Here is a 23,072-nt window from a genome sequence, read left to right on the forward strand (position 1 = left end):
GTTGTAGTATGATCACCAGAAGTCTCTTGGTTTTTGTGGCGATTTTGGAGTGTCTGCACTGTACAGCCTTAGAGCTCTTGATCAAAATAAGATGATATTAATGGTTAATAACAATAAAAAAAAAAAAATACAAATAAGTAAAGGTGTCTTTTTCAAAAACAGCTGTTGTAGTATGATCATCAGGAGTCCCTTGGTCTGTGTGATGATTTTGGATTGTCTGCACTGTATAATCACAGAGCTATTGCTTGAAATAGGATGATATTAATGGTTAATAATAATAAAAAAAAAAAAAAAAAAAAAAAGTAAAGGTGTATTTTTCCAAACCAGCTGTTGTAGTGCGATCACCAAGAGCCCCTTGGTGTGTGTGGTGATTTTGGAGTCTCTGCACTTTATGGCAGTGGAGTTATTGATTTTTATTTGCAACGTTTTGCTGTTTTTTTTAACCATTTGCAGACGGTCCCTAACCACTCGCCTGGCCGCTGCCTGTGCATAGAGATCGATGTAATACATCCAGATTAGAGAACGGCTCGGTTTTCTCGAAAATAACGCTTTTTGATTCTTGTAGTACGTAGTCTGTGCTATCAGGACATGAAAGAGGTGTCATTTGTGTTTCAACAACGTTTCGTGTGAGAGTTATTGATCCCGGAAGTCCGAATCTGTGAATATCTTTCTAACTTAACTTCACCAAACAACGGCAGTTCGGCACGGTTCTGCTGCACTGTAGTCGAACAAAATCCCGGACGATTTTTTAGGAATAAAAAGTAGGACATGTCCGGGAAAAAAGAGGACGTCTGGTCGTTATTTATGTCATTTTATTTCTAAAAGTTGATGGAAACTAATATATAAAAGAAAATGTTTATTGAGGTACTGTGGATTGATCGCTTTTCTAAAACTCTAAAATAATCTATTTATTTTGCTCAGTAACAGCTGTTCAAATGATGGGACTTTCTCATTTAGGTCCATTTCTAAGCAGATATTAGCTGTTCAATGTCCTGAAATAGTAATTAATGTCTCTGAATCTTTTATATGGCAGCACTTAGAGACATCTACCAGAGAGATCCTGATGTGACTTGTGAGGACGATGTGGCTGAACTTGAATGCGGTAACATCACTGGTTTCAATTATTGGTTGTGCAGCATTACACCATCAACAGATTGAGATTTCAGTGATAATGATTATCTCTGTCTTTCTAACATGTTTATTCCCTGTCAGGCGAAGGTGAGGTTATATATGTGAGAAGACTCGCATATGGACGCCGTGACAACACAACCTGCTCCGAGAAGTATCAGAATGAACCAAAGAAATTAGAGAATGTCAACTGCTTCACAGAACAAAGTAAACTGGATAATGTGACTAAGAGGTACAGATGCTCAGTGTTTTCTAAAGGCCAGCTATATTTTCAATCATTTATTTCACCAAATAGGAACTATAGAAATGAGTGAATGAGGGACTGTAAGAAAGGCCTAAACACATTTTTGATCAAAATTATCTGAATCCACAGTTGCAATGGAGAGCGGATATGTAGAATTAAGGCAAATAACGGTCGTTTTGGAGATCCCTGCCCGAATACCTACAAATACCTGGAGGTGAATTACACATGTCTAGGTAAGCAGAAGTAGAATAACTTTAGATCACCCAAAGTGAATTTTAAACACTTTGCTCACTGATTGAACTTCTTGTTAATTAGTTATGTTACTATCTCAGAGTTTAAGTTGTTTCTTAGGAGATTTTTTTTTTTACAATTCAATAGCAGTTATTGGATAATTAGCAAATGGTTGCACTTGGCTTTTCTTACTTTAGGAGTTTCATAATAAAAGGGGATTAAAGGAACCCAAAATTAACAAAAAAACATGTTACAGGCATCGTAGAGTAAATTTCATCTTACCTTGTGTTGCAAAACTACATAAAAAAAATGTCAGAGTTGAGTCTCAATGTAGAAACCATGCCAAGACCTTTTATTTATCTCATTATGAACACTTCAGCACTTTTTAAAATGCGTTATGTTCTCGCATGTTGTCATAGTTGTTTACGAAATAATAAAAAAACCTTTATTTACATATGTATAAATTTTTCTGCTTCAGAAACTCATTATTTCTTGTTCTACAGAAAACAATATGGTCCTGAGATGATACACGTGGACCAAAGTTCATAATCCTCGGTCAAAGCATGGTTTACAGATGATTGTTTTAGAGCTTCTAGGTGGTGCTGTGGAGTATTTAGGCACACCTATAAAATGTTAGTCTGGATTCCTGTGTGTCTTGATCTGGCATCAATCATGGTGTGACCCCGCCACTCAATCTGACAAACAACTTTAGTACTGGAGACTAGATGCAGTAACTTGTTTTTCTATCAAAATGACATAATGTCTTCTTGATTTGGTCAAGTGGGTTAAATATAGACCTTCCCAGCTAAACCATACTACTTCCTGGTCCCAGGGGGCGGGTCTATGGTGATGTCAATAGATGAGCATCTGTTTTAGTTTGTTTCTAGTGTGAGAAAACACACATAAGCTACAGTACAGCCCAGACCCTGTTTGTGGAACTTATAGCAACTGATGTTTTGTGGTGAGATGTCAGATTTTATTGCTTGGCCAACCCACATGATTTAATACAAGAAAGGACCCTTGATAACTTTTGATCAACAACACCTGAAGTCTATCATGAGTTAACGAGAAGCGCTTGCTTGACGCTTCATTCGGCTGATGTTACTTTGGCTCACGTTATACATCTATCAAATATATAGATTGTTATCAGATTCAGATTGTGTCTCTGGGTCGACAACTCAGCAGCAATAGAATTACTGTCTGTTTCTTTTCTTTAGTTGTATAGCTTTGTTGTTGGTCAAATAGGGACTGAATCAGAACTGAGTTATGGATGTAAAGAACAGATAATACTTCATAAGCAGTAGCACTAAAAGTTTTAAAATCTATAAAATTCCATCAAAAAGATGGATCTAAGTGGATCATCAAATTAGGAGGTCCTCCTAATTGCTCATCCCCATTTTAAATGACCGGTGGTGGGTCTGTTATAGAAGAAAAATTGCAAATCTTCTTTTGGAAAGTAAGCTCGTATGAGCGATGCAAACAGAAACTTTTAAACAGAGAGTGCAGGAGGAGAAATAGGCTTGTGCACGCTCTGCACAGGTATAATAGGTTTTCCCTCTCGGGAGCGGGTACAGGGTTGTGCATGTGCATTTTTTTTTATATATATATTCAAAAAATTGAGACAATCCTCCACTATACCTTTGACAAAAAGCAATCTAAGAAAAACGATAAATATATACTAATAAAATCTGAATATTTAAGACTCCTAATAAAAATTAAACAGCTATATTGAATGTAGTCAAAAGAATCCACATTGGTAAATAACAACAATGCTACATTATGCAGTTACTCAGTGTTTACTGGCATCTAGCATTAGCTTGTGGTAGTAAGGAGTCAAACAGCTAATGCTATCCTAACTGAAAAACACTCTCTATTGTGGATTCCTGTAGAGTAAATCAATCCTCAGTTAACATCTATGTAGCTATAGTTTACATAGTTCTCTGTAAAGAATGCTGCTTTTTCTAGACACTTCTGTAGACCAATAAAATGGGTCAGAGACTTTAACCAAAGGTTTGGTGAAAACTTCTGTCTTTAAAGTATAAACTGTATATGCATTTTACAAATAAACCAGCAGCTTTTTGAGAAAATGTTAAAGTTAAACCCCCACACAATGAGTCAGACTCTCTTTACAGCTTTCAGAATTAAGTTTGTTTTATTCTATACAGAACCTTTCGAAACCAATATTTTTTACGTATTTTTACCTATCGGCTATGTTACTTTGGGACGATAGCTCAGCACAAATAAAAAATTATTAATTCAGTGTCTGACCTTTGGTAAAAAAAAAAATGTGAATAGGAAATGTCCATTTTCATGTTTTTCGCATCAGTTGAGCTATCAGGAGGAGTGTTTTTTTATTATTAGTGTTGTCGTATAATCTAGATAATCTTTATGAAAAAGGCAGGATTGATTAAGCTAAATTCTGAATAAATGTTATAGGTTTTAACCTCTTAAAACCCACCGGGTCGCTGGTGACCTGGTGGACCTTAAGTGGGGGTAATAACTCAGAATACATAAAATTCCACCTGCTGGTATTGCGCACAGCTCCAAGCTGACACCAAAAGTTCAAAGCCCCACAGCTCTGGAACTGTTATAGCTAGAGGTCTGAAATTCTTTGCATTTGTGGTTGACATGATGTGGAAAAAATATAATGCAATAACACCTAGTTTAGATTCTAAACTAGGATCTGTCTTTATATTTCAGTGGTTGTGAATTGTAGCTAACTAAAGGAGTAGGCCTGTGTTAATCTTGTCAGCTTAAAGATTGTAAGTCAGAAAACTTGAGGCCAATCCTTAATATTAAATCTACACTATTGTAGGGTCTGGTAAATATTTAGCCAAATACAGATAGAAACAAAATGTATGGTATAGGATCTTTTTGTGTAACATAAATATCTTGTTAAATTAAAACAGGTGAAAGCATATTGAAGGCAATTTTTGAAGCATTACCTGACCGTGATGAAAATTCCAATGGACCAAGTGGTAAGAATTTTACAATCCCATATTTTAATGTGTTAGAATTTACCTGCTAGCTTGATATTTAATTTATTATTATGTTCTTTTTTTATTATTAATCTATTATGTTCTTACAATCAAAGTCTTTTTTCTTGGTTGGGTTTTTTTATTTTACCTAATTCTAAAGATTTTGTTATAAAAAAGAATCAATAGGAAATTGTTTTTAAGCCTTAGAGGTGTAACTTGTAGTGTGGTGTAGAAGCATGGTGTCAGTTGTTAACATTGAATGTACCTTGTAAAGCTAATTTACTTTCATAGAGTAGAGTTCAAGCTGGATAAAACTAACTGTACAAATAAAAATTAAGAAGGTGTGATTCAGAATGTGTCTTTTGATTAAACTTTTCTTTGTTCTGAGGAAACAGGATCTGCAGACAATCAAAAAACAAATGAGATGAGCCTGACAGAATTAAAAAATAAAATCCAAAATTACCTTGGTAAGAACATTGATGTGTGTTACATATTTATGTTAGAGGATTTTTGCTGTTGAAAGGTTTAACATGTAATTAGTTAAAAAAATGTAAAGTTATTTTCTGGAATCCAGGCCTATAGTGGCCAGTCCCAGGATGAATTGAATGTTCAAACATAGTCTATGATTGCCTCAGCTATTTGAAAGTTTTCTTTTTTTAAAGCTATATTATTCCAATCCCTCTTTTCCTGTTTAGTGTGTGAACATTTTCCAAATAATTTTGTTAATCCCTTTACTGTGGATGATTAATTATTCTGGCAGGGTGCACTGATTGATGGGCTAGCTTATTGATCTGACCCCGTTTTAAATGAAAAACCTTTCTTATCTACCTCTGCAAATATCTAAAAATATATATATATATATATCAGCCACTTTTAATGCTGAAACCTTTTTTTTTTTCATATTCATAAGCATTTGTCTCAGGTGCAGTTTAAAAGAAGTTATTTTTTCATTTGAGGTATTGCTAAATAGTTTTTGTTATGGTGCAGGCAGTGTCTTCTGAACTAAGCTTCATATTCTTTAAACTGAACAGAAAACGTTGAGGCTGTGGAGGTTAACACTAAAGCTTGCAATACCTTCTCAAACGATTGGAGTCCTGGTAAGAGCACAAATAAAATTATTTAAATGTACTAAATTTATCTAAATCTTTTTTGTTACATAAAACAGAAAAGTTTCACATTGTTAGTTTGGTTAGTCATTTTTGTTTTATGTTAATGTTAATGTGCGTTTAACTCATGTGATATAGACAATTGGAGAGTTACTCTGGGGAAACACATATTTAATCCTCCAACATAGTGCTGTCAAAATGACAAATCACTTTTTAAGCAGGCAGTCTCTCCTTCATCCTTTTAATGCTGTCCTAATTAACTTCTGGTGGGCTTTTATTATGGTTATTTAAAGTTTTTATCAAAATTATGGCTGCTTTATTACTATTTTAGTTCCAACATGGTCACTACCAATAAGGAATTGCCAGAAAATAAGTTTAAGCAGACAATATGTTGAAGGATGATGTATATTAGGCGACTTTATATGTTTTTCTCTTGTCCTCTTCCTACTTTACAAAAAATAGATATGAAATTGATCTGTTTGTCTGGTAAAATGTCTTAAAATTACATATTTTGTGCAGGTTTGGAAAATTTGAATGGGACTGCTTCTTATCTGTTACAGCTGATCATTAATGCAACCATTTTTGATACTGGTAAGAATGCCAACATTTGCAAAACTATCTTAAAACGTTCTTATTGTCTATATCTTAATAATTTATCAATACCTTTCCTGAAGTAACTGAGTATTCATATCTACATTTCACACAGTTTGTTGTTAAGCTGAAAAACAAGTTGTGGATTATTTTCATGTTAACTGATTTGTGGATGTTTTCAACTCTTCTAGATAGATTCAGCCTATTTCATTTGTTTGGTAACTTTTGTTGAAAACTAAAAAACATTTTTTTTTTATCAGAGGGAAAACAATGCTTGATATTCCTACAGAAAAACGAAACTAGACAAGGTAGGTTATGCTTAAAAAGTCACACCTAGAAATTATATCTTGTCACAAAGCCTCCATCATAAATGTAAATAATGAAGTTAAATGTTTTTTTATTCTAATTTGCAGAAAAATTTTGGAGTGAGTGGCCACAAGTTAAAGAAAATGATGATCTCCTCCTTTACATTCCAAAAAAACATGTTCAGAGAGAGGTTCCTATGCACGTCTTTGGTGGAAAACACTGCTTGAATTCATCAGGTAAACACTGATGCCTCTTCGATTTAAAAGATACCATTTTCTTTTTTCTTAAATAGTACTTTATTTTTCAGTGTGTGAATAAGAAACTCCTAACAATGACTTAAACCAACTTTTAAAATCCAGTTTTTAAATAACACAAAGTAGCTAAAAGGTTGCTGAAGGATTAAAGAGATTTCTTCTTAAAAAATTGCTGGCTAATTCGGTGTTTGCTTTTATCTGTTTGTTTTTTCTGTAATGCCTAATCTGATTAGAATCCTGTAAAAGTGGAACATCGGTGCCAAAAACATGTAGCGACTCGCCTAAATTTCAAGAAAAGGAATGCAGAGACCAAGGTAAGCATCACTGAGATCAGAGTAATAACTGGATTCAGCATTATATCAACAGGTTCAACTTCAATTCATTATTAACTTTTCTTTTTTTGCGTGATGGTTATTGCAATTTAATAATATTGATTTATTACAATCAAGAAATATAGAGGAAAAAAAATGTTTAAAAGACAAAAATACAGTTATCAGATTTACAAGATCTGAAACAAAATTATGGAAGGTAGGAATAACCAGTTACATACAAGTTAGTTCTAGTGCTGCTTTTTGCTTTATTGAAGAACAGGCAAAACTTTTTAAGAAATTAAGAACCACTTTAGAAAACGTACTCAACTTTTTGTGTTTTGTTTTATTTATTTTTTATGTGGATTACTGAGTAAAATTAGGACAGTTAAAGAGAAATGCATGTCAGCAATTATTAACAAACAAGCAACGTAGATTCAGTGCAAGATTTATGAAGAGCTGCCAAAATAATCTGTCCAAACATGACAAGGTCTTTCTGCATGGAGTCTGTTCCTGTGCATGCGTGGGTTCATTCCGGGTACTCCGGCTTCCTCCCAGAATCCAAAAACATGAATGTTAGGTTAATTTCCTTCTCTAAATTGTCCTAAGGTGTGAGTGTGTGTACATGGTTGTGTGTCTTTGTGTGTTTCTGTGTTGCCCTGCGATGGACTGGCGACCTGTCCAGGGTGACCTCGCCTCTCGCCCATAGACTGCCAGTGATAGTCAACAGCCCCTCCGAGACCCTGACCAGGACAAAGCTGAAGAAGATGGATGGATGGATGACTTATATTTGTCTTGATATGGAAAATTGAAAGACTTTAAGAAATTAAAGGAATAATAACAGGTTAAATGCATATTCTTTTTTTTTTAAACGTTTTTACGGCACTAGTGGCTTGTTTTTTCGACAGTGGGCTGTCGAGAAAGGGTGGAGAAACATGCGGCAAAGGACCACACGTCCCTGGTCGCCCACGTCAAAGACCTCCGTACATGGGTCGTCCATGTTAATCACTGCAAACATGCATATATCTGATAAAACTTAAAAAGTTGTTTTTTTAGCTGGCCTTAGAGGAGATATCATATGAAATATTTCACTAAGTTTATCAATAGCATAGAAGAATACAGGTTGAATAAATTGGAATAGTTAAAGCTACAGTGTGTAATAATTACAGGGATATACAGTCAGAAATGTAATATATTATACACAACTGTTATTTATCATCATCTACGAGCTCAGCCTCTTAACCTTAATATTTGCGTTGCCTTAGAATTCGTTATTTATAATTACATAGGAGCGGGTCTCGCAGCCATGGAGGCAGACATCTTTGCGCTACGGCATCGCAGAGCCAACAAACTAGTGATTGCGAGATCGCCCATTACGCTCGAAAGTAACTACGGCAAGTTGTTTAAGTCTACATGAAATCTATACCCTACACAGACTAATGAAATACTATCTGTAAAATTATCTATGTAAACAAACCTCATCATTTGAGAAGGTAGGTGATGCGGACGTCGTGGAAGATATTTTGTCCCGTAACGCTCGCCCTGTAAGGATGATCCCCTGTAGACAATGAATTAATTCTTTACTCTGCTTCTTTGACCTGCAGTCTACAACGACAAATACATAATGAACCTAACAGCATCACCACCCCTCTGCATCAACTGTGACAATCCAGTAAAAACGGCTGATGAGAAGATTGAGATGAATACCACTATTATAGCTGAAGAAGAAGAAATTGAAGCAACCAAAGCTGTGTAAGACGTGCTTATTGGGAAATAAATGCTTTAAAAATGCTCCTAATTCTTGTCTTGCAGTTATACTGAGCAAACCTTTGCATTCAATGATTTCTGCATTACACTTTTAATAGCTGGTAGATATTTTGAGTTTAACTACTACTGGAATTATTGAAAAAACAGCTTTACCAATAAGTCAGTCATAAATTAAAACATGTATTCATTCATAAGTCTTCTTGATATCAGTTAAGTTGTTGTTTGAGACATAAAATGAGGTGTTTTTTAAAACTGTTTTACATGATTGTGGTTGAAAATACTCTTCATATTTCAAACAGTGAACTCATGTCTGAAATGGGAAATTTAATCTCCAAAATGAATGGAACTTCAGCTGAACTGTCAATAGGGAAAGGGATTGAGGGAATCATAGTGAAACAAACCAATCCTCAGGAACTGGATGAAGTTTCCTTTGCTTATCAGGATCCAAATGACAAACTCAAAGTGAGTCCTTTTATTTACCTCTTACCTGTTCAGTCTACTTTTAACTATTCTGCAAAAATTGGGTTAGTTATCTAAGTATTGATGTATGTTTCCAGCTGCCTGTTATCATAGTTACCTTATATAGCTGTACACAGCTGGTGAAAGCAGTCCTGTCTCCTTTCTTCTAGATTATAGAAGACCGTGAGTATCTTGAAGGATTTTTGAGGTCTGTCTCCATTCCCAAGGAGGCTTTTGAAAAGGCTTTCAGTTCAAACATCACTTTACCCTTTGCAGCTGTTCTCAGGTTTATGAATTTGTCTCAGGTAATAGAAAATGACCTTAATCATATATATTTTGATCCACAGTTTTAATCAAGCATGTGTTGAAATGTTCTAATTCCTCTGTTTTAATGTCCAGGATGAAAGTAACAGTAGTGTACTAAATAATGAGGTTGTGGCCATTGAGATGGGCGCTGAGATCAAGAATCTCACTGACACAATAAGCATCAACTTTAATATTTTGAATGAATCAAAATTTGTAAGTTTATTGTCACAAATTCAACTCTTTAAATTCTAACATCTGATTCTTTTTTAAGCAGGCTTGTGGTTTTGCTTTTGTTTTTCACAGAGAAATTTAAAGAAAGAGTATGAACCCATCTGTCGGTCATGGAATGGTGAAGGTAATTTGCCCTTTTTTAATTTGCATCTGGGTATGTGTGAACTGGCAAAGCTCTATATTAGAATTTCAGTTTTTCAGCTGCGTTGTGTAAAGGGGAAAAAACAGAAACAATAATTAGGGTTAAATGGCTTTTCCATTAACGTAATCGGGATGTAAAACAAAAAAAAAGGGTTTAGGAACAGAATGCATAAATAAAATCTAATAAAAGTGGATGTCAATCAAGAAAAAATAGGGTTTAGTTTAATCTGTTTTTAACATTCCATATGTTTTATTTCCCTCTTCAATTATTTTGCATTCTTAAATATCATAACGCATCAATTGCAAACACAAAGAAACAAACACACAGAGTGTCCTGCTACAAGTGTAAAATCGGGATTTATTATCGCAATGGTCATTAGATATTTTCAGCATACCCTGAGCAACTTTAAAAGCAATGTGTTTGAGAAAATTCATGATAAATTAGTAAAAATTCTGAGTAGTGACCAGAGGAAACAATATATTTGTGAAATGTGTCTTTACCTTAATAACCATAATATCTAAAGAAGAAAGAATTGACATATAACCAATTCTAACCTAGTAGAAACCTTTTCTCAGAATTATCAAATAAATGAACATTTTGAACTGCTTTTACTATCATTTTAGTTAGTCATACATCTGTTCAGAATTATCTAAACAGGTTTGATGTCTCCCGTTCATATGAAACTCAAAGATCTTAATGTTAAAAGTAAGGTACAGCCAGATAGATTAGATTAGATTAGATTAGATAAGCTTTATTGATCTCACAGCGGAGAAATTCGTCACATATTGGCATAGAAGTTACAGGAGGTGCAAACAAGGAGGAAAAAGGTGCATTAAGAATAAGCAATATATATACAGTATATCAAGATAAATAGGATTAAGGTGCAAGTGTACACAATGAAAAATAAAATAAAAATAAGAAATAAAAAAATAAGAAATAAAAATATGTACAATCCGGATGGCTTATATACAGGTTGAGAAATATTGCTCCTTCAGCATATTGCACAGGATATTGCACAGTCAATAAATAACATTAAATTATTCATTCATCTTGATTTTTATTATCCTTAAAAAACATCCAACAATTTAAATGATAAACTTAATAAATAACAATAAATGAATAGCAAGAACCGTTTACCGTGTGCAGATATAGAATTATAGTTATGCCCAGAAGTGATGATGCTGAAAAGAAAAGCTGCAAATTTCAAGCTATCTTATAATGTAACGCACTAATAAGACACACAGAATCAAAATATTTGGTGATTAAACAGTTGTGTGTGTAGGTCCATTTGTTTTCGCTTCTAGTCGGTCTTATCAGCAATGCGTAACAACAGTGTTTCTGACTTGCAGGAAGTAAACCCAACTGGACTGTAGAAGGATGTACAACCATCTTAGATGGTAATGGTGTTAGATGCAGGTGTTCACATCTCACCTTCTTTGCTGTCTTGCTGGTGCGTTTTTATATTAATCATCAATCGATTCAATGCTGTGAAATGAACTGTCGGTTGACTCTGTGTTAACTTTTTTCTGCTTTTGTATCTTCCAGACTCCCCTTAATCAAACCATCTCCAGTCACGACCTTAACATCCTCACTATGATCACGCAGGTTGGGTGCGGCTTTTCCATTTTCTTCCTGGGCATAATCCTCTTCATGTACTTCCTTATAAGGTAGAAAAATTGAAAACAAATGCTTAATAATACTGTTTTACAATGCAACAAACATATGAGCATTTATGAAACAAAATTCCCTTGTTTCCTTTTAAAAAGTCAGACTGTTTTGTGATCTTTATAAGTCATATTGATTAATGAATCTCCCAGATATTTTGGGGGCAACTTTTGATGCTTTTTCAAGTATGTTGTACCTGACCAACCTATCATATGGTGTTATATGCTACCATTCAAATTCCTGTCTATAACATTGCTGATAGGCTGTTGGTAACACTGCTAACAAGTGCTGTGAAGTCATCAGCTGCCATATTGGTACTCCCTAGTTACACTAGTCGGAATGTAAACAATAGATGCGCTACAGCATCAAACAAAAATGCTTTCTCATTTTCAGGGAGAGCATAAGACTTTTAAAATAAAGATAAATTCATCACTTTGACACACACTTTCTGTTTCATACCATCAGTAGATTGACTGTAATTTATGATAAATAGGCACATCACATTGCACAGTCAACATGAAATCTAAAAAATTATAACATACAAATCCATGACAACAAAATTATTGTGTTAATGGAGCATAATAAAACTGTAGTCAGATATTAGAATATTACAGACGCACACACACTACATGTACATGTAATATACATGTATTGTTTATATTGTTATGGTAATTACATTACATTACAGGTAATTTTATGCCGCGACTCTGTTAAAATGGGGAGTATCAAGATGGCGGCAGGTTTTTTCGCTCTACCAGGAATCCAGAGAATAAATAGAGATCAGTGCATATAACTGTTTCATCAAAGGGGAAATTCAATCAATCAAATCTATATGTCAGTTATTTGCAAAGTTGTCTGTAATGTGCAGACCCCAATATTTTTCCACCCTTTAGGAAAGGGACAGTTTCACCTGAAAGATTCAGAGGTCAGGTTTTTTTGTAAATGTTTCAGTAATTGACAGCTTTTGGGTCAGAAACCCCCCAGAGCACTTTAGAACAAATATGAAAATTTGAAACCTGAAACTACAAGAATAAAATGAATAAAGGCTTTTACACTACTGAACATGTTTAGATTCAATAAATTAAAGACCCATTTTAAAGGCTACACTTTAATGCAACCTTCGTTAAATGCAACCTTAAATGAAAAAATGTGAAGGAAAGTTATAGACCGTCAAAACGCCTATAATTAGTTTTTTTTGCTTCCGGAGAGGAGGCTGCATGTTGGGACGCACTGTTTCACCGTAGCAAGAGCATCCAGGGTTTTTTTTCTGCAAAGATTGTGTACCCTCTAACTGCGCTGTGTGGGGATCTAGCTTTCCCTCCTATGCTTGGTTTCTTTAAATCGTCTCATTGTCATGTCAGAGTATCAAAGAAAGATTTAGCCTTAATAACTATGGCAGTCCTAGAGGGTCGCTGAAAAAGGAAACCAGCCGTTTAAAATTTAACATAAAAATCATGCAATTTAAAATTTTGTTTGAAAAGCATTTTCTAATTGAAAATTTTAAAATAAAATAAATTATTAAAGAGAAATTGTACATTGCATTTATTAATCCAATATTAGTAATGGAATTTGAATTGAATTTGAATTTGAAAATGTACTTTCAAATCCAATTTGTTATTTGTTATCCTATGCAGATTTAAAAACCAAAATTCCTAAACATATAGGGGTATTCACAAGAGTTATTCCTTATTCCATTATTATATTCTTTTTGAATTTGAATTTTTAAATCCTTGCAAGACAGGAGCATTTCTTTCAGCTTTACCCGCTGCTTTTACCTTTTCTGTGAACCTTTTGGTCCAGTGCACACTGAAAATCACTTTAACCAATCACAGTTGCTCCTGAGACGTAACCGGCTCCCTCATTGGTTATTTTATTAAAAAAGTGTGGCAGTCTAACAAATGACAAAGTTTAACTGTTTTCCAGTGTGCTCTAGGGGTAGATAAATCAGTAAAAGGTAAATGAAGAGGGTAACGCAAAAAAAACGAAAACATTTGCAATTGCAAGAAGGATTTGAAAGTGGAATAAGAATAACCTTTTTAAATGTGTGATTAGGAACGATGTTTATAATCAACTTTATGACTGGTTTTTTAAAATTTCAATTTAGAAGTATTTGAAAGTACATTTTCATATACCATTGTTTAATAATGGATTAATAAATACGATGTACAATTCCTCTATAATAGTCAACTTTAAAATTAGCAATTAGAAAATGCTTTTCAAATTGGAGTTCAAATTGAATGATTTAAATGTTACATTCAAATGGCTGGTTTTGTTTTTCAGTGAGTCTCCAGGTCCTCCTTAAATAACTGGCTAATGTTGCTATAATTCAGCTAAAACATCTCAATCATATTTATACTCTGACTTCAACTAGGCCACCCCAAAACATTCATTTTACTTTTAAATCATTTTAAGGTTGACTTGCTGTCGGGATCCTGATTATTCTCCTGCTACATAACTACATTGCCTTTGCCGTTAAAACTGGTAAAACTGTAGGATGTGACTTTTTCACCTGTCAGGGGAAAAAAGAAAAAGAGAATTCAAGGTTCAATATATAGTTTCATCCACATCCTGAAGCAGCATAGACCCTCTGTCATGTTCCTTTTTTTTTTTTTTAAATGCTTTGTTAGTTTAATGCCAGATAAAACTGAACACACACTTTCAATAATGTTGCACTTTGTTCTGGTCAAGCGACCGAACATTTTCATAATCTCGGGGATGAACAGGATGTTTTTCTCAACGGATGAAACCTTCATCCTCTCAGTGATGGATAGTTTTTCCCCCTCTCTTTCATATTATTGAACATAGTGCATGAGTTTCACTTGGAGCCTATGTAAAAAGGTCATGGCGGCACCTATGCAAAATTTTTGATTGACAAACAAGTAGTAGTCAACACCCTTTCGACTGTAGGAAAATTGGATTTGCTGATGTTTTGTAGGCCCCATCACTGCCAGAGTTTATTTTTTTTATGGCAAGAATGCCTTCCTCTTTAATACCTTTAACTAAGGCAAGTCAGGTCTGAAGTGCTTTCAATGCTGTGTTTGATTCTTTTATGACTCCTCGATGCATCGTAAAAAAACAAAAAACAAAAAAGTTGGAAAGTAGTTGACTACTGGGAAAGTTCTCTCTTCCATGTTTTCTCCATGCGTTGATTATGGTTGTTTATTGGATTCCTAAAGAAGTATAAATTGTTGTATAATCCTCTCATAACTGGTAGATGTTTTTGACTTTCCTTCTCATCAGTTCTTTAATTTAATTTATTTTGCTTTGCTTGACTTTTTTATTATCCTTCATGTTATCAGACAGGCTCTATTCCAATTACAGGTGCTGGTCATAAAATTAGAATATCATGAAAAAGTAGATTGATTTCAGTAATTCCATTTAAAAAGTGAAACTTGTATATTATATTCATACATTACATACAAACTCATATATTTCAGATGTTTATTTTGTTTAATTTTGATGATTACAAATGACAACAAATGAAAATCTCAAATTCATCATATCAGAAAATTAGAATATTACTGAAGACCAATAAAAACAAAGGATTTATAGAAATGTTGGCCAACTGAAAAGTATGAACATGAAAAGTATGAGCATGTACAGCACTCAGTATTTAGTTGGGCCTCCTTTGGCCTGTATTACTGCAGCAATGCGGCGTGGCATGGAGTCGATCAGTCTGTGGCACTGCTCAGGTGTTATGATAGCCCAGGTTGCTCTAATAGTGGCTTTTAGCTCTTCTGAATTGTTGGGTCTGGTGTATTGCATCTTCTTCTTCACAATACCCCATAGATTTTCTATGGGGTTAAGGTCAGGAGAGTTTGCTGGCCAATTAAGAACAGGGATACCATGGTCCTTCAACCAGGTACTGGTAGCTTTGGCACTGTGTGCAGGTGCCAAGTCCTGTTGGAAAATGAAATCTGCATCTCCAAAAAGTTGGTCAGCTGCAGGAAGCATGAAGTGCTCTAAAACTTCCTGGTATGTGGCTGCGTTGACCCTGGACCTCAGAAAACACAATGGACCAACACCAGCAGATGACATGGCACCCCAAACCATCACTGACTGTGGAAACTTTACACTGGACTTCAAGCAACGTGGATGAAGTGCCTCTCTTCTTTTCCTCCAGACTCTGGGACCTTGATTTCCAAAGGAAATGCAAAATTTACTTTCATCAGAGAACATGACTTTGGACCACTCACCAGCAGTCCAGTCCTGTTTCTCTTTAGCCCAGGCAAGACGCTTCTGACGCTGTCTGTGGTTCAAGAGTGGCTTGACACAAGGAATGCGACAGCAGAAACCCATGTCTTTCATACGTCTGTGTGTGGTGGTTCTTGAAGCACTCACTCCAGCTGCAGTCCACTCTTTGTGAATCTCCCCCACATTTTTGAATGGGTTTTGTTTCACAATCCTCTCCAGGGTGCGGTTATCTCTCTTGCTTGTACACTTTTTTCGACCACATCTTTTCCTTCCCTTCGCCTCTCTATTAATGTGCTTGGACACTGAGCTCTGTGAACAGCCAGCCTCTTTAGCGATGACCTTTTGTGTCTTGCCCTCCTTGTGCAAGGTGTCGATGGTCGTCTTTTGGACAACTGTCAAGTCAGCAGTCTTCCCCATGATTGTGTAGCCTATAGAACTAGACTGAAAGACCATTTAAAGGCTTTTGAAGGTGGTTTGAGTTAATTAGCTGATTAGAGTGTGGCACCAGGGGCCATCAATTTTGAACCTTTTCACAATATTCTAATTTTCTGATATGATGAATTTGAGATTTTCATTTGTTGTCATTTGTAATCATCAAAATTAAACAAAATAAACATCTGAAATATATGAGTTTGTATGTAATGTATGAATATAATATACAAGTTTCACTTTTTAAATGGAATTACTGAAATCAATCTACTTTTTCATGATATTCTAATTTTATGACCAGCACCTGTATTCTACAAGTGCGATAAGCTCGGTTTATCAAAAGGAATTATTTATTTTTTCCACATCGTCCACTTTGGTTTAAGCAACACTTTCTGATCATAACTAAAGCCATTAAAAAAAAGTAATTTTGTATTTATTCAGGTTGTCATTTATACAACGAAATGTTGGAGGATTTGAATATTTGCAGCTCCATAGATCTCAGTAATTTTATCAGCAAATAGATTTTCCTTAGTTTAATAGAGTTGTTGTTTCAACAAGGTAAATAGACGGTTTATGTAAATATAACAGCCTCTCTGGCTGACTAAAACACTGTGGAGAGTTCTTCTCTGAAGTATTTACAGCATGAAAATGGAAATGTTGAACTGTGGCTTCATTGTTGGAATTCAGCAGAAAAACTCCCCAGTGTGCATAAATGCACACATCATGCAAAATAAGTCGCTCCCCTTTTTTTTATCAGCTTGTTTTTTTATATAGGAAGCACTCAAATTTACCTGCAACTCCTCCTGATAGCAGTTACATCATAGAGGAAAACAAGATATTTTATTGTTGCATCTTAATTTCAATGTATCTAATTTCATGTAAGCTGCTTTAATGTTCCAGATGTAGAGATGATTTACAGCTGTTTACGTGGAGCTTAAATAATGAGGAAGACTCTGGATATCAGAGAAACTTAACAATCACTCACCTTTATGTTTCTTTTTCTGTTAATTATTCTGTCCTCACAGGAAGACCCAGGCTAGCACTGCCACACAAATCCTCATCCACTTGATCTGTGCCTTGCTCCTGCTGAATTTAACTTTCCTCGTCAATCACTTTGTGGCAGACATGAACAGTGAGGTGGGTTGTGAGGTGATGGCAGCGGTGATGCACTACTGTATGTTGGCCACTTTCAGCTGGTTTGCTGCACAGGGCTTCCACCTCTGTCTGCAGCTGCACAGGGGAGGAAATATTACCATAAGGCGCTACGTACTCAAAGTCTCCGTTTTCACCTGGAGTAAGTAAATCATACTGTAATAAAACCTGGACTTTTTAGGAATTTAGAGATTAATTTTTGCAGCTTTCTGATGGCTTACTTGATACTAACTTGGAAATTTTATGAAATGTAAAAATTATTTTATGGGTTTAAGTGGTTAGTTATTGAAATCTACCCTAGAAATTACTATTATGAAAGGTGCCAGGTACTTTTATGTGACTTTGATTAAAATGACCAGGTGCTTTCTTTCAAACGGGTCATTGTGGACAATAATCCCTTTTGGAAAGGGGATCCAAACCTCCTGTTTGAATCCCAGGTCAGTTTGAAGCTCAGTTTATCCTTCCAGGGAGAGAAGGTCCGAGAGATCCAGTTAGCAGGATGACTTCCTGCCAAGAGGCAAAGACAAACAAAGTTAAACTCATGTTGACAAAAACTCAGCTTGACTCAGCAAACTCAGCTTGGCTAGAGTACCCTAAACTAGCAAGCACTCTGGTGTTGAAGTAGTGGCAGTCAGCAGCTTAAAGGAATAGTACTCCCAAAACATGATTAGCCTTCATTTTCTACTGACCCCCATGCTGAACAACACTCTGGAGTACTTTTTTGATATCTCAAATGCATCTGGAGATCTGGGAGGCTTCTTGCTGTCTGCTGACATTCAAATAATGGAGGTCCATGGTGCCCGAGACAGAAAGGTCCATAAAAGTCCACAAAAAACGTGTCAATATTCCTCCATACTGCTCGTCCAATGTATTCCAAGTGTCCTGGGTAGCATCCAGAATTTACTCGAAACAAAGTCATTTAGAATGTTTTTAGAGCATAAACAGTAGTGTATAGGATTTCCTGAAAGCGCGTTCACGACGCTACGGAAACCGCGGCAGACCAAACCAAATGAAAGTGCACATTCAGCGTCTGCTCTGCCAATAATGCAAGCGTAGAAGAAGAAATGTGCTGTTCACCTGTGCAAAGAAAGAAACAACGAAAGAAAAATGTCTGAGGACTTCAGTGTTGAGGAAGAGCATGAGTTCTTTGCCGAGCTGAATGTGCACTTTCATTTGGTTTGGTCTGCCGCGGTTTCCGTAGCGTCGTGAACGCGCTTTCAGGAAATCCTATACACTACTGTTTATGCTCTAAAAATATTCTAAATGACTTCGTTTCGAGTAAATTCTGGATGCTACCCACTCAGGACACTTGGAATACATTGGACGAGCAGTATGGAGGAATATTGAAACGTTTTTTTGTGGACTTTTATGGACCTTTCTGTCTCGGACACCATAGACCTCCATTATTTTAATGTCAGCAGACAGCAAGAAGCCTCCCAGATCTCCAGATGCATTTGAGATATCAAAAAAGTACTCCAGAGTGTTGTTCAGCATGGGGGTGAGTAGAAAATGAAGGCCAATCATGTTTTGGGTGTACTATTCCTTTAAGAACACTCCGTTTAATGAGAAGACCATCCGCAGGTGTGTAAGAGGGATTGTGGGATGTAGAGTACAGTACAGGAAGTATTTTGTGATGCTATTTTTATTTCAGATGACTTTACTTTATAAGATGAGTTTTGTCACTTTTTTTTATCTGCTTTTCCAGCTCTGCCTGGTATTTTGGTGATTATTCTGGGCAGCTTGAGAAAATACGGTAAACAGACCATCTACACTGACGACCCTGAAAACAACGTGGCAATGTGAGACTATAGATATCTCCTCCAGACATACAATCATTTGAATTTAGGATTCACTAAAAGTTGCATTGTCTTGCTTTGTAAAGGTGCTGGATAACGGACAATAACATCCACTACGTCGTCAACATTGGCTACTATTCGCTGGTCTTCCTCTTCACCATCACCACCGTCATCATCATTCTGTCCTGGCTCTGTTGTCTCAAGAAAACCAAGGCAGCCAGCCCAAAGGAAAACAGAAGTGGCAGCAGGATAGTGATCATCATGGGTCTTTGTTTCCAGCTCGGGGTCACGTGGGGTTTTGCTTTCTTCGCCTACGGGGACTTTCGGATGATAGCCACCTACATTTTCACAGTCCTCAACTCTTTCCAAGGTACTTTTTTAAAATTAGTCTGTATTTGATGTTTGATTACTGAATTTAAACATTTGGGACACTTTTTACTAGATATAGAAAACTGGACTGAACACTGAAAAAAATCTAGTCTTGAAAAAAACCTAAAAATGGAAAAGATTAATAAGGTACTTTATGCAGTCTAGTTGGTTGTAAATAGGACATGGAAGAGAAAATGAGAAAATTACATAAAGTTTCAGAAAAAAACACAAAGAAGTGTGAAACATTTCAAAAAAGGCTCATCATGTCGTCTAAGAAATCAGGTTGGAAGGTCAGTATGTGGAAAAGCTGGAGGAATTTAGTTTGTTTTAATAGTATTAATGCCGTTTAGCAACATGCAGTTTTATGACCGCCAGTGCATAAAGGATTGGCTCTGTCCCCTCGGTAGGAAAACAGTTTTTTTATGTTTACATTTAAATATAAAGCATATCACGTATTTAACCATCAGCTTGCAAGATTTTAAAAATAGCCTGGATTAAATAAATGGTGGTGACTCACCAACATAAATTTGTGAGGGACCGAGATGAAAAGCATGAGGAGTCACAGGAATTAATTCAAAAATATTTTTTTTTATTTTTGACCCAAAAAAGAAGCTTACAAAAAATACATGGATTCAAGTCATAAAAGAGGCCATCCAAAAAGAGAAAACTTAACTCAAGCAAACTGTGCCCACACTAACTGGCTGCATAAACAAACATACACTGGAAAAACGATCTAGAAATAAGTAAAAATGTCTTAAATTAAGCGTATTTACCATTAACATGAGATGGTAAATGAGATAGTTTGCCAATGGGATGAGTTTTTTTACTCTTAAAATAAGATATTTAGCTCATATGCACTTGAAATAAGACAATGCAATTGTGTTTTCTTATTTTAAGTGTAAATTGTCTTGTTCCTTTGGCAAAATGTCTCTTTTATCTCCTGAATCCACGAACAAACGCACCTATTTTAAGAAAAAATTACTTTTCTAGATTTCAGTTTTTTCCAGTGAAACTGACCTAACAAAGAAATGACACACAAGGGTATATATACACACTGGCTGATCAGACCATTAACACAATAGGGGTAATTCAAACTAAACAAACAACCACAAATTACAAACATTGGCAGTACAGTTAGGTTTGGCAAAAAACTAATCTATATCTTACAAAAATAAAAAACACACCAACCGCAAAACAAATCCTAAGTGAAAAATGCATAAAAAATTAGAAAAGGAAAATTCAAATTCCCCCTTTAAGCTGCACCTGATGGAACAGTCCAATTTCCCCTCCTGCATTTAGCAGATCTGAACCCTGGCTGCCATCTTTTAACCTGACAACAGCCAGATGCATGTCTCGCTCCAGTGGAGCTAGGCGGAGCGAGACATGCATCTGGCTGTTGTCAGGTTAGCCATCTTTGTCTGGCCAAACTCCTAGGCACCATAAGTAAGAAACATTAGTGACAAAAACAAAAAGAAATATGAATGAGTGCAAACAAATACAGTGAACTAAATGTGCGCGCTTACTAATAGAACACGTGCATTTGAACTAAGAATAAAGTTTTATTGCAAACTAAAGTATGTATATGGAGTAAATAAATAAAGGTGCATGTATAGTCCAGACTTAAGGTGTGGCCATGGGTTTGGCCATCACAGTCTTGAAAAGGGCTTGTAACTAAAATGTCTCATAATTCGTTTTCTTTTATCTTGAAAAGTGAGAATCTTCCTCTTTTGTTTTTGGCAGGTTTCTTCCTCTTCATCTATTACTATAAGACGAGCCGAGTTTCACCAAATGCCACCGATGAGAAGGGTAATAGCAGCAGCGTCAGCACCCTGAAGTCCGGACTGGAGAACATTGTGAACCCCTATGTGTCTTTTGAGAAAGAGAAAGCGAAGTGATTTAAAATGCGGGAAAGAGATTCCAAAAAAGGTAGTTATCCATGTAAAGTACTGTCCTTTAGTGATATTTATCCCCTGATTTATATTATAAAAACTTTAGTTTAAGAAGTATTTTGTCTAAAATAAAAGGCATGTCAATCCATTTTTCTTTTAAGTACAAAGTAAATATTCAACCCAACAGCATGTAAATAAGTTTCCTTTAAACAGGACATGATTTCTATGCTTTAACGGTAAAAATGTTACCACTCTTTTTAAAAATGTTAAGCAGCCTTTTGCAAAAAGTTCTCATTGAATTGTTTGCATGTCGTATTTCCTCCCACTGTTTGGATTTTCCTGGAAACCAGCGAAACTTCAGCTCTATTAATCAGGGAAGTTATGTGGATTTATCTTTATTGTACATTGTATTTATCCTAAACAATACTGCATAGGTTTTTATTATTGAATAAATATTGTATTAGTGTGATTCATGTTTATACCTTTTATTGTAATAGAGTTTGTTATAAGTTCAACAAGTTTGCTGTTCAGTTTGTGACTATTTTACTGTTTATTCTTAAAACTAAGGGGAAATAAAAAAATGTAAAAATCATAACTTCTGTTTATTCGTGTTTTGTTGTGCTACTGGATCCCAAAAAGGTTAACAAAAGAGTAATAATGTAGTAATTAGAATGTTAGTTTTTATTTACTTTTGTTAGGTTTCTGTTTCTGTTATGATTTTCTTTTTAGTATTCAGTCTTCTTGGTTTTCCATTTGTTGTCCTCTGCTGCCCTCTTGTGTCCTCTTTCCCTTGCTCTGTTTTCTGTTCTGCCCTCACCTGTTTCCAATTCCCTCGTTAGCCCTCTCTTTGTCTCTGTCCCCTTTAGAAGCCCTCCCTCTTCAGTTCTTGTTTGCTGGATCCTCGTCTAACGTCTGTCTGCTTTCCTCGTCTCTCCCTTGCTCCTAGAGTTTTGGTTTTCCCCTGATGTCTCCTTGGTTCTGGTGCGTTTGTTATTTTCTGTTGGATTTTTGATTCCTGCCCCGGTTCCTTTGAACATCATTAAACCCACCTAAATTCACCTCTGCCAACTTGCCTCTGCTTTTGGGTCCTCAACCCAACACCGCTTCATGACAACTTTCGTGGAAACTAGGAACGTTTTACTCGTTCTGAATTTTTTTTTCAAAATTGTTTCGTAGCTTTAATTAAAAAACAAACAAACAGTTTTTAAATTGCACTGTCATTTTTAAGAGACACAGCATAGGGAGTTTATTGAAAGTTCAGGGTGTGGTACAAAGTCCCCTTCTATGTTTGGATGTTTTTGAATGAACTCAGCTTTTTAAATCTCAACACTGAACATTCTCACAATTTCAGAACTCTTAAAGAAACTTGGGAAATAAGTGTGCATTTAAATAGAAAATAACCAAAGTATAACACAAGTGGAAAAATAATCGAAGGCGGTTTGCCAGATTATTAATTTAATGTGCAAATAATCCAGAAATCTAAAATCAACCACAGGAGAAATATGCAGACAACACTTGTCTTTGGTA

The 23,072-nt window shown here is 35.5% G+C and overlaps 1 protein-coding gene across 1 annotated transcript; it reads left to right on the forward strand.

Annotated features, from left to right (window-relative positions):
- The first annotated feature begins 9,207 nt into the window (after positions 1 to 9,207).
- On the forward strand, positions 9,208 to 22,140 carry LOC119778372 (adhesion G-protein coupled receptor G2-like). The gene is made up of 10 exons (XM_038277563.1): positions 9,208 to 9,375; positions 9,543 to 9,677; positions 9,772 to 9,891; positions 9,982 to 10,033; positions 11,401 to 11,501; positions 11,597 to 11,718; positions 17,365 to 17,633; positions 19,197 to 19,290; positions 19,374 to 19,657; positions 21,397 to 22,140. Exons 1-10 carry the CDS (start codon positions 9,220 to 9,222, stop codon positions 21,549 to 21,551), a joined length of 1,488 nt encoding a protein of 495 aa, XP_038133491.1. The 5' UTR covers positions 9,208 to 9,219; the 3' UTR covers positions 21,552 to 22,140.
- Positions 22,141 to 23,072: the final 932 nt, after the last annotated feature.

Source organism: Cyprinodon tularosa, unplaced genomic scaffold (assembly GCF_016077235.1).
Source record: "Cyprinodon tularosa strain WSP-4 unplaced genomic scaffold, ASM1607723v1 ctg132, whole genome shotgun sequence".
NCBI classification, from domain to species: domain Eukaryota; kingdom Metazoa; phylum Chordata; class Actinopteri; order Cyprinodontiformes; family Cyprinodontidae; genus Cyprinodon; species Cyprinodon tularosa.

Bases quoted from the DNA above. Each gene is read 5' to 3' on its own strand.
- LOC119778372 (XM_038277563.1), top strand. From the start codon at position 9,220: ATGTCTGAAATGGGAAATTTAATCTCCAAAATGAATGGAACTTCAGCT. The intron at 11,719-17,364 runs GTAGAAAAATTG...CTGTCCTCACAG, and splicing joins TTCATGTACTTCCTTATAAG to GAAGACCCAGGCTAGCACTG. The intron at 19,658-21,396 runs GTACTTTTTTAA...TGTTTTTGGCAG, and splicing joins AGTCCTCAACTCTTTCCAAG to GTTTCTTCCTCTTCATCTAT.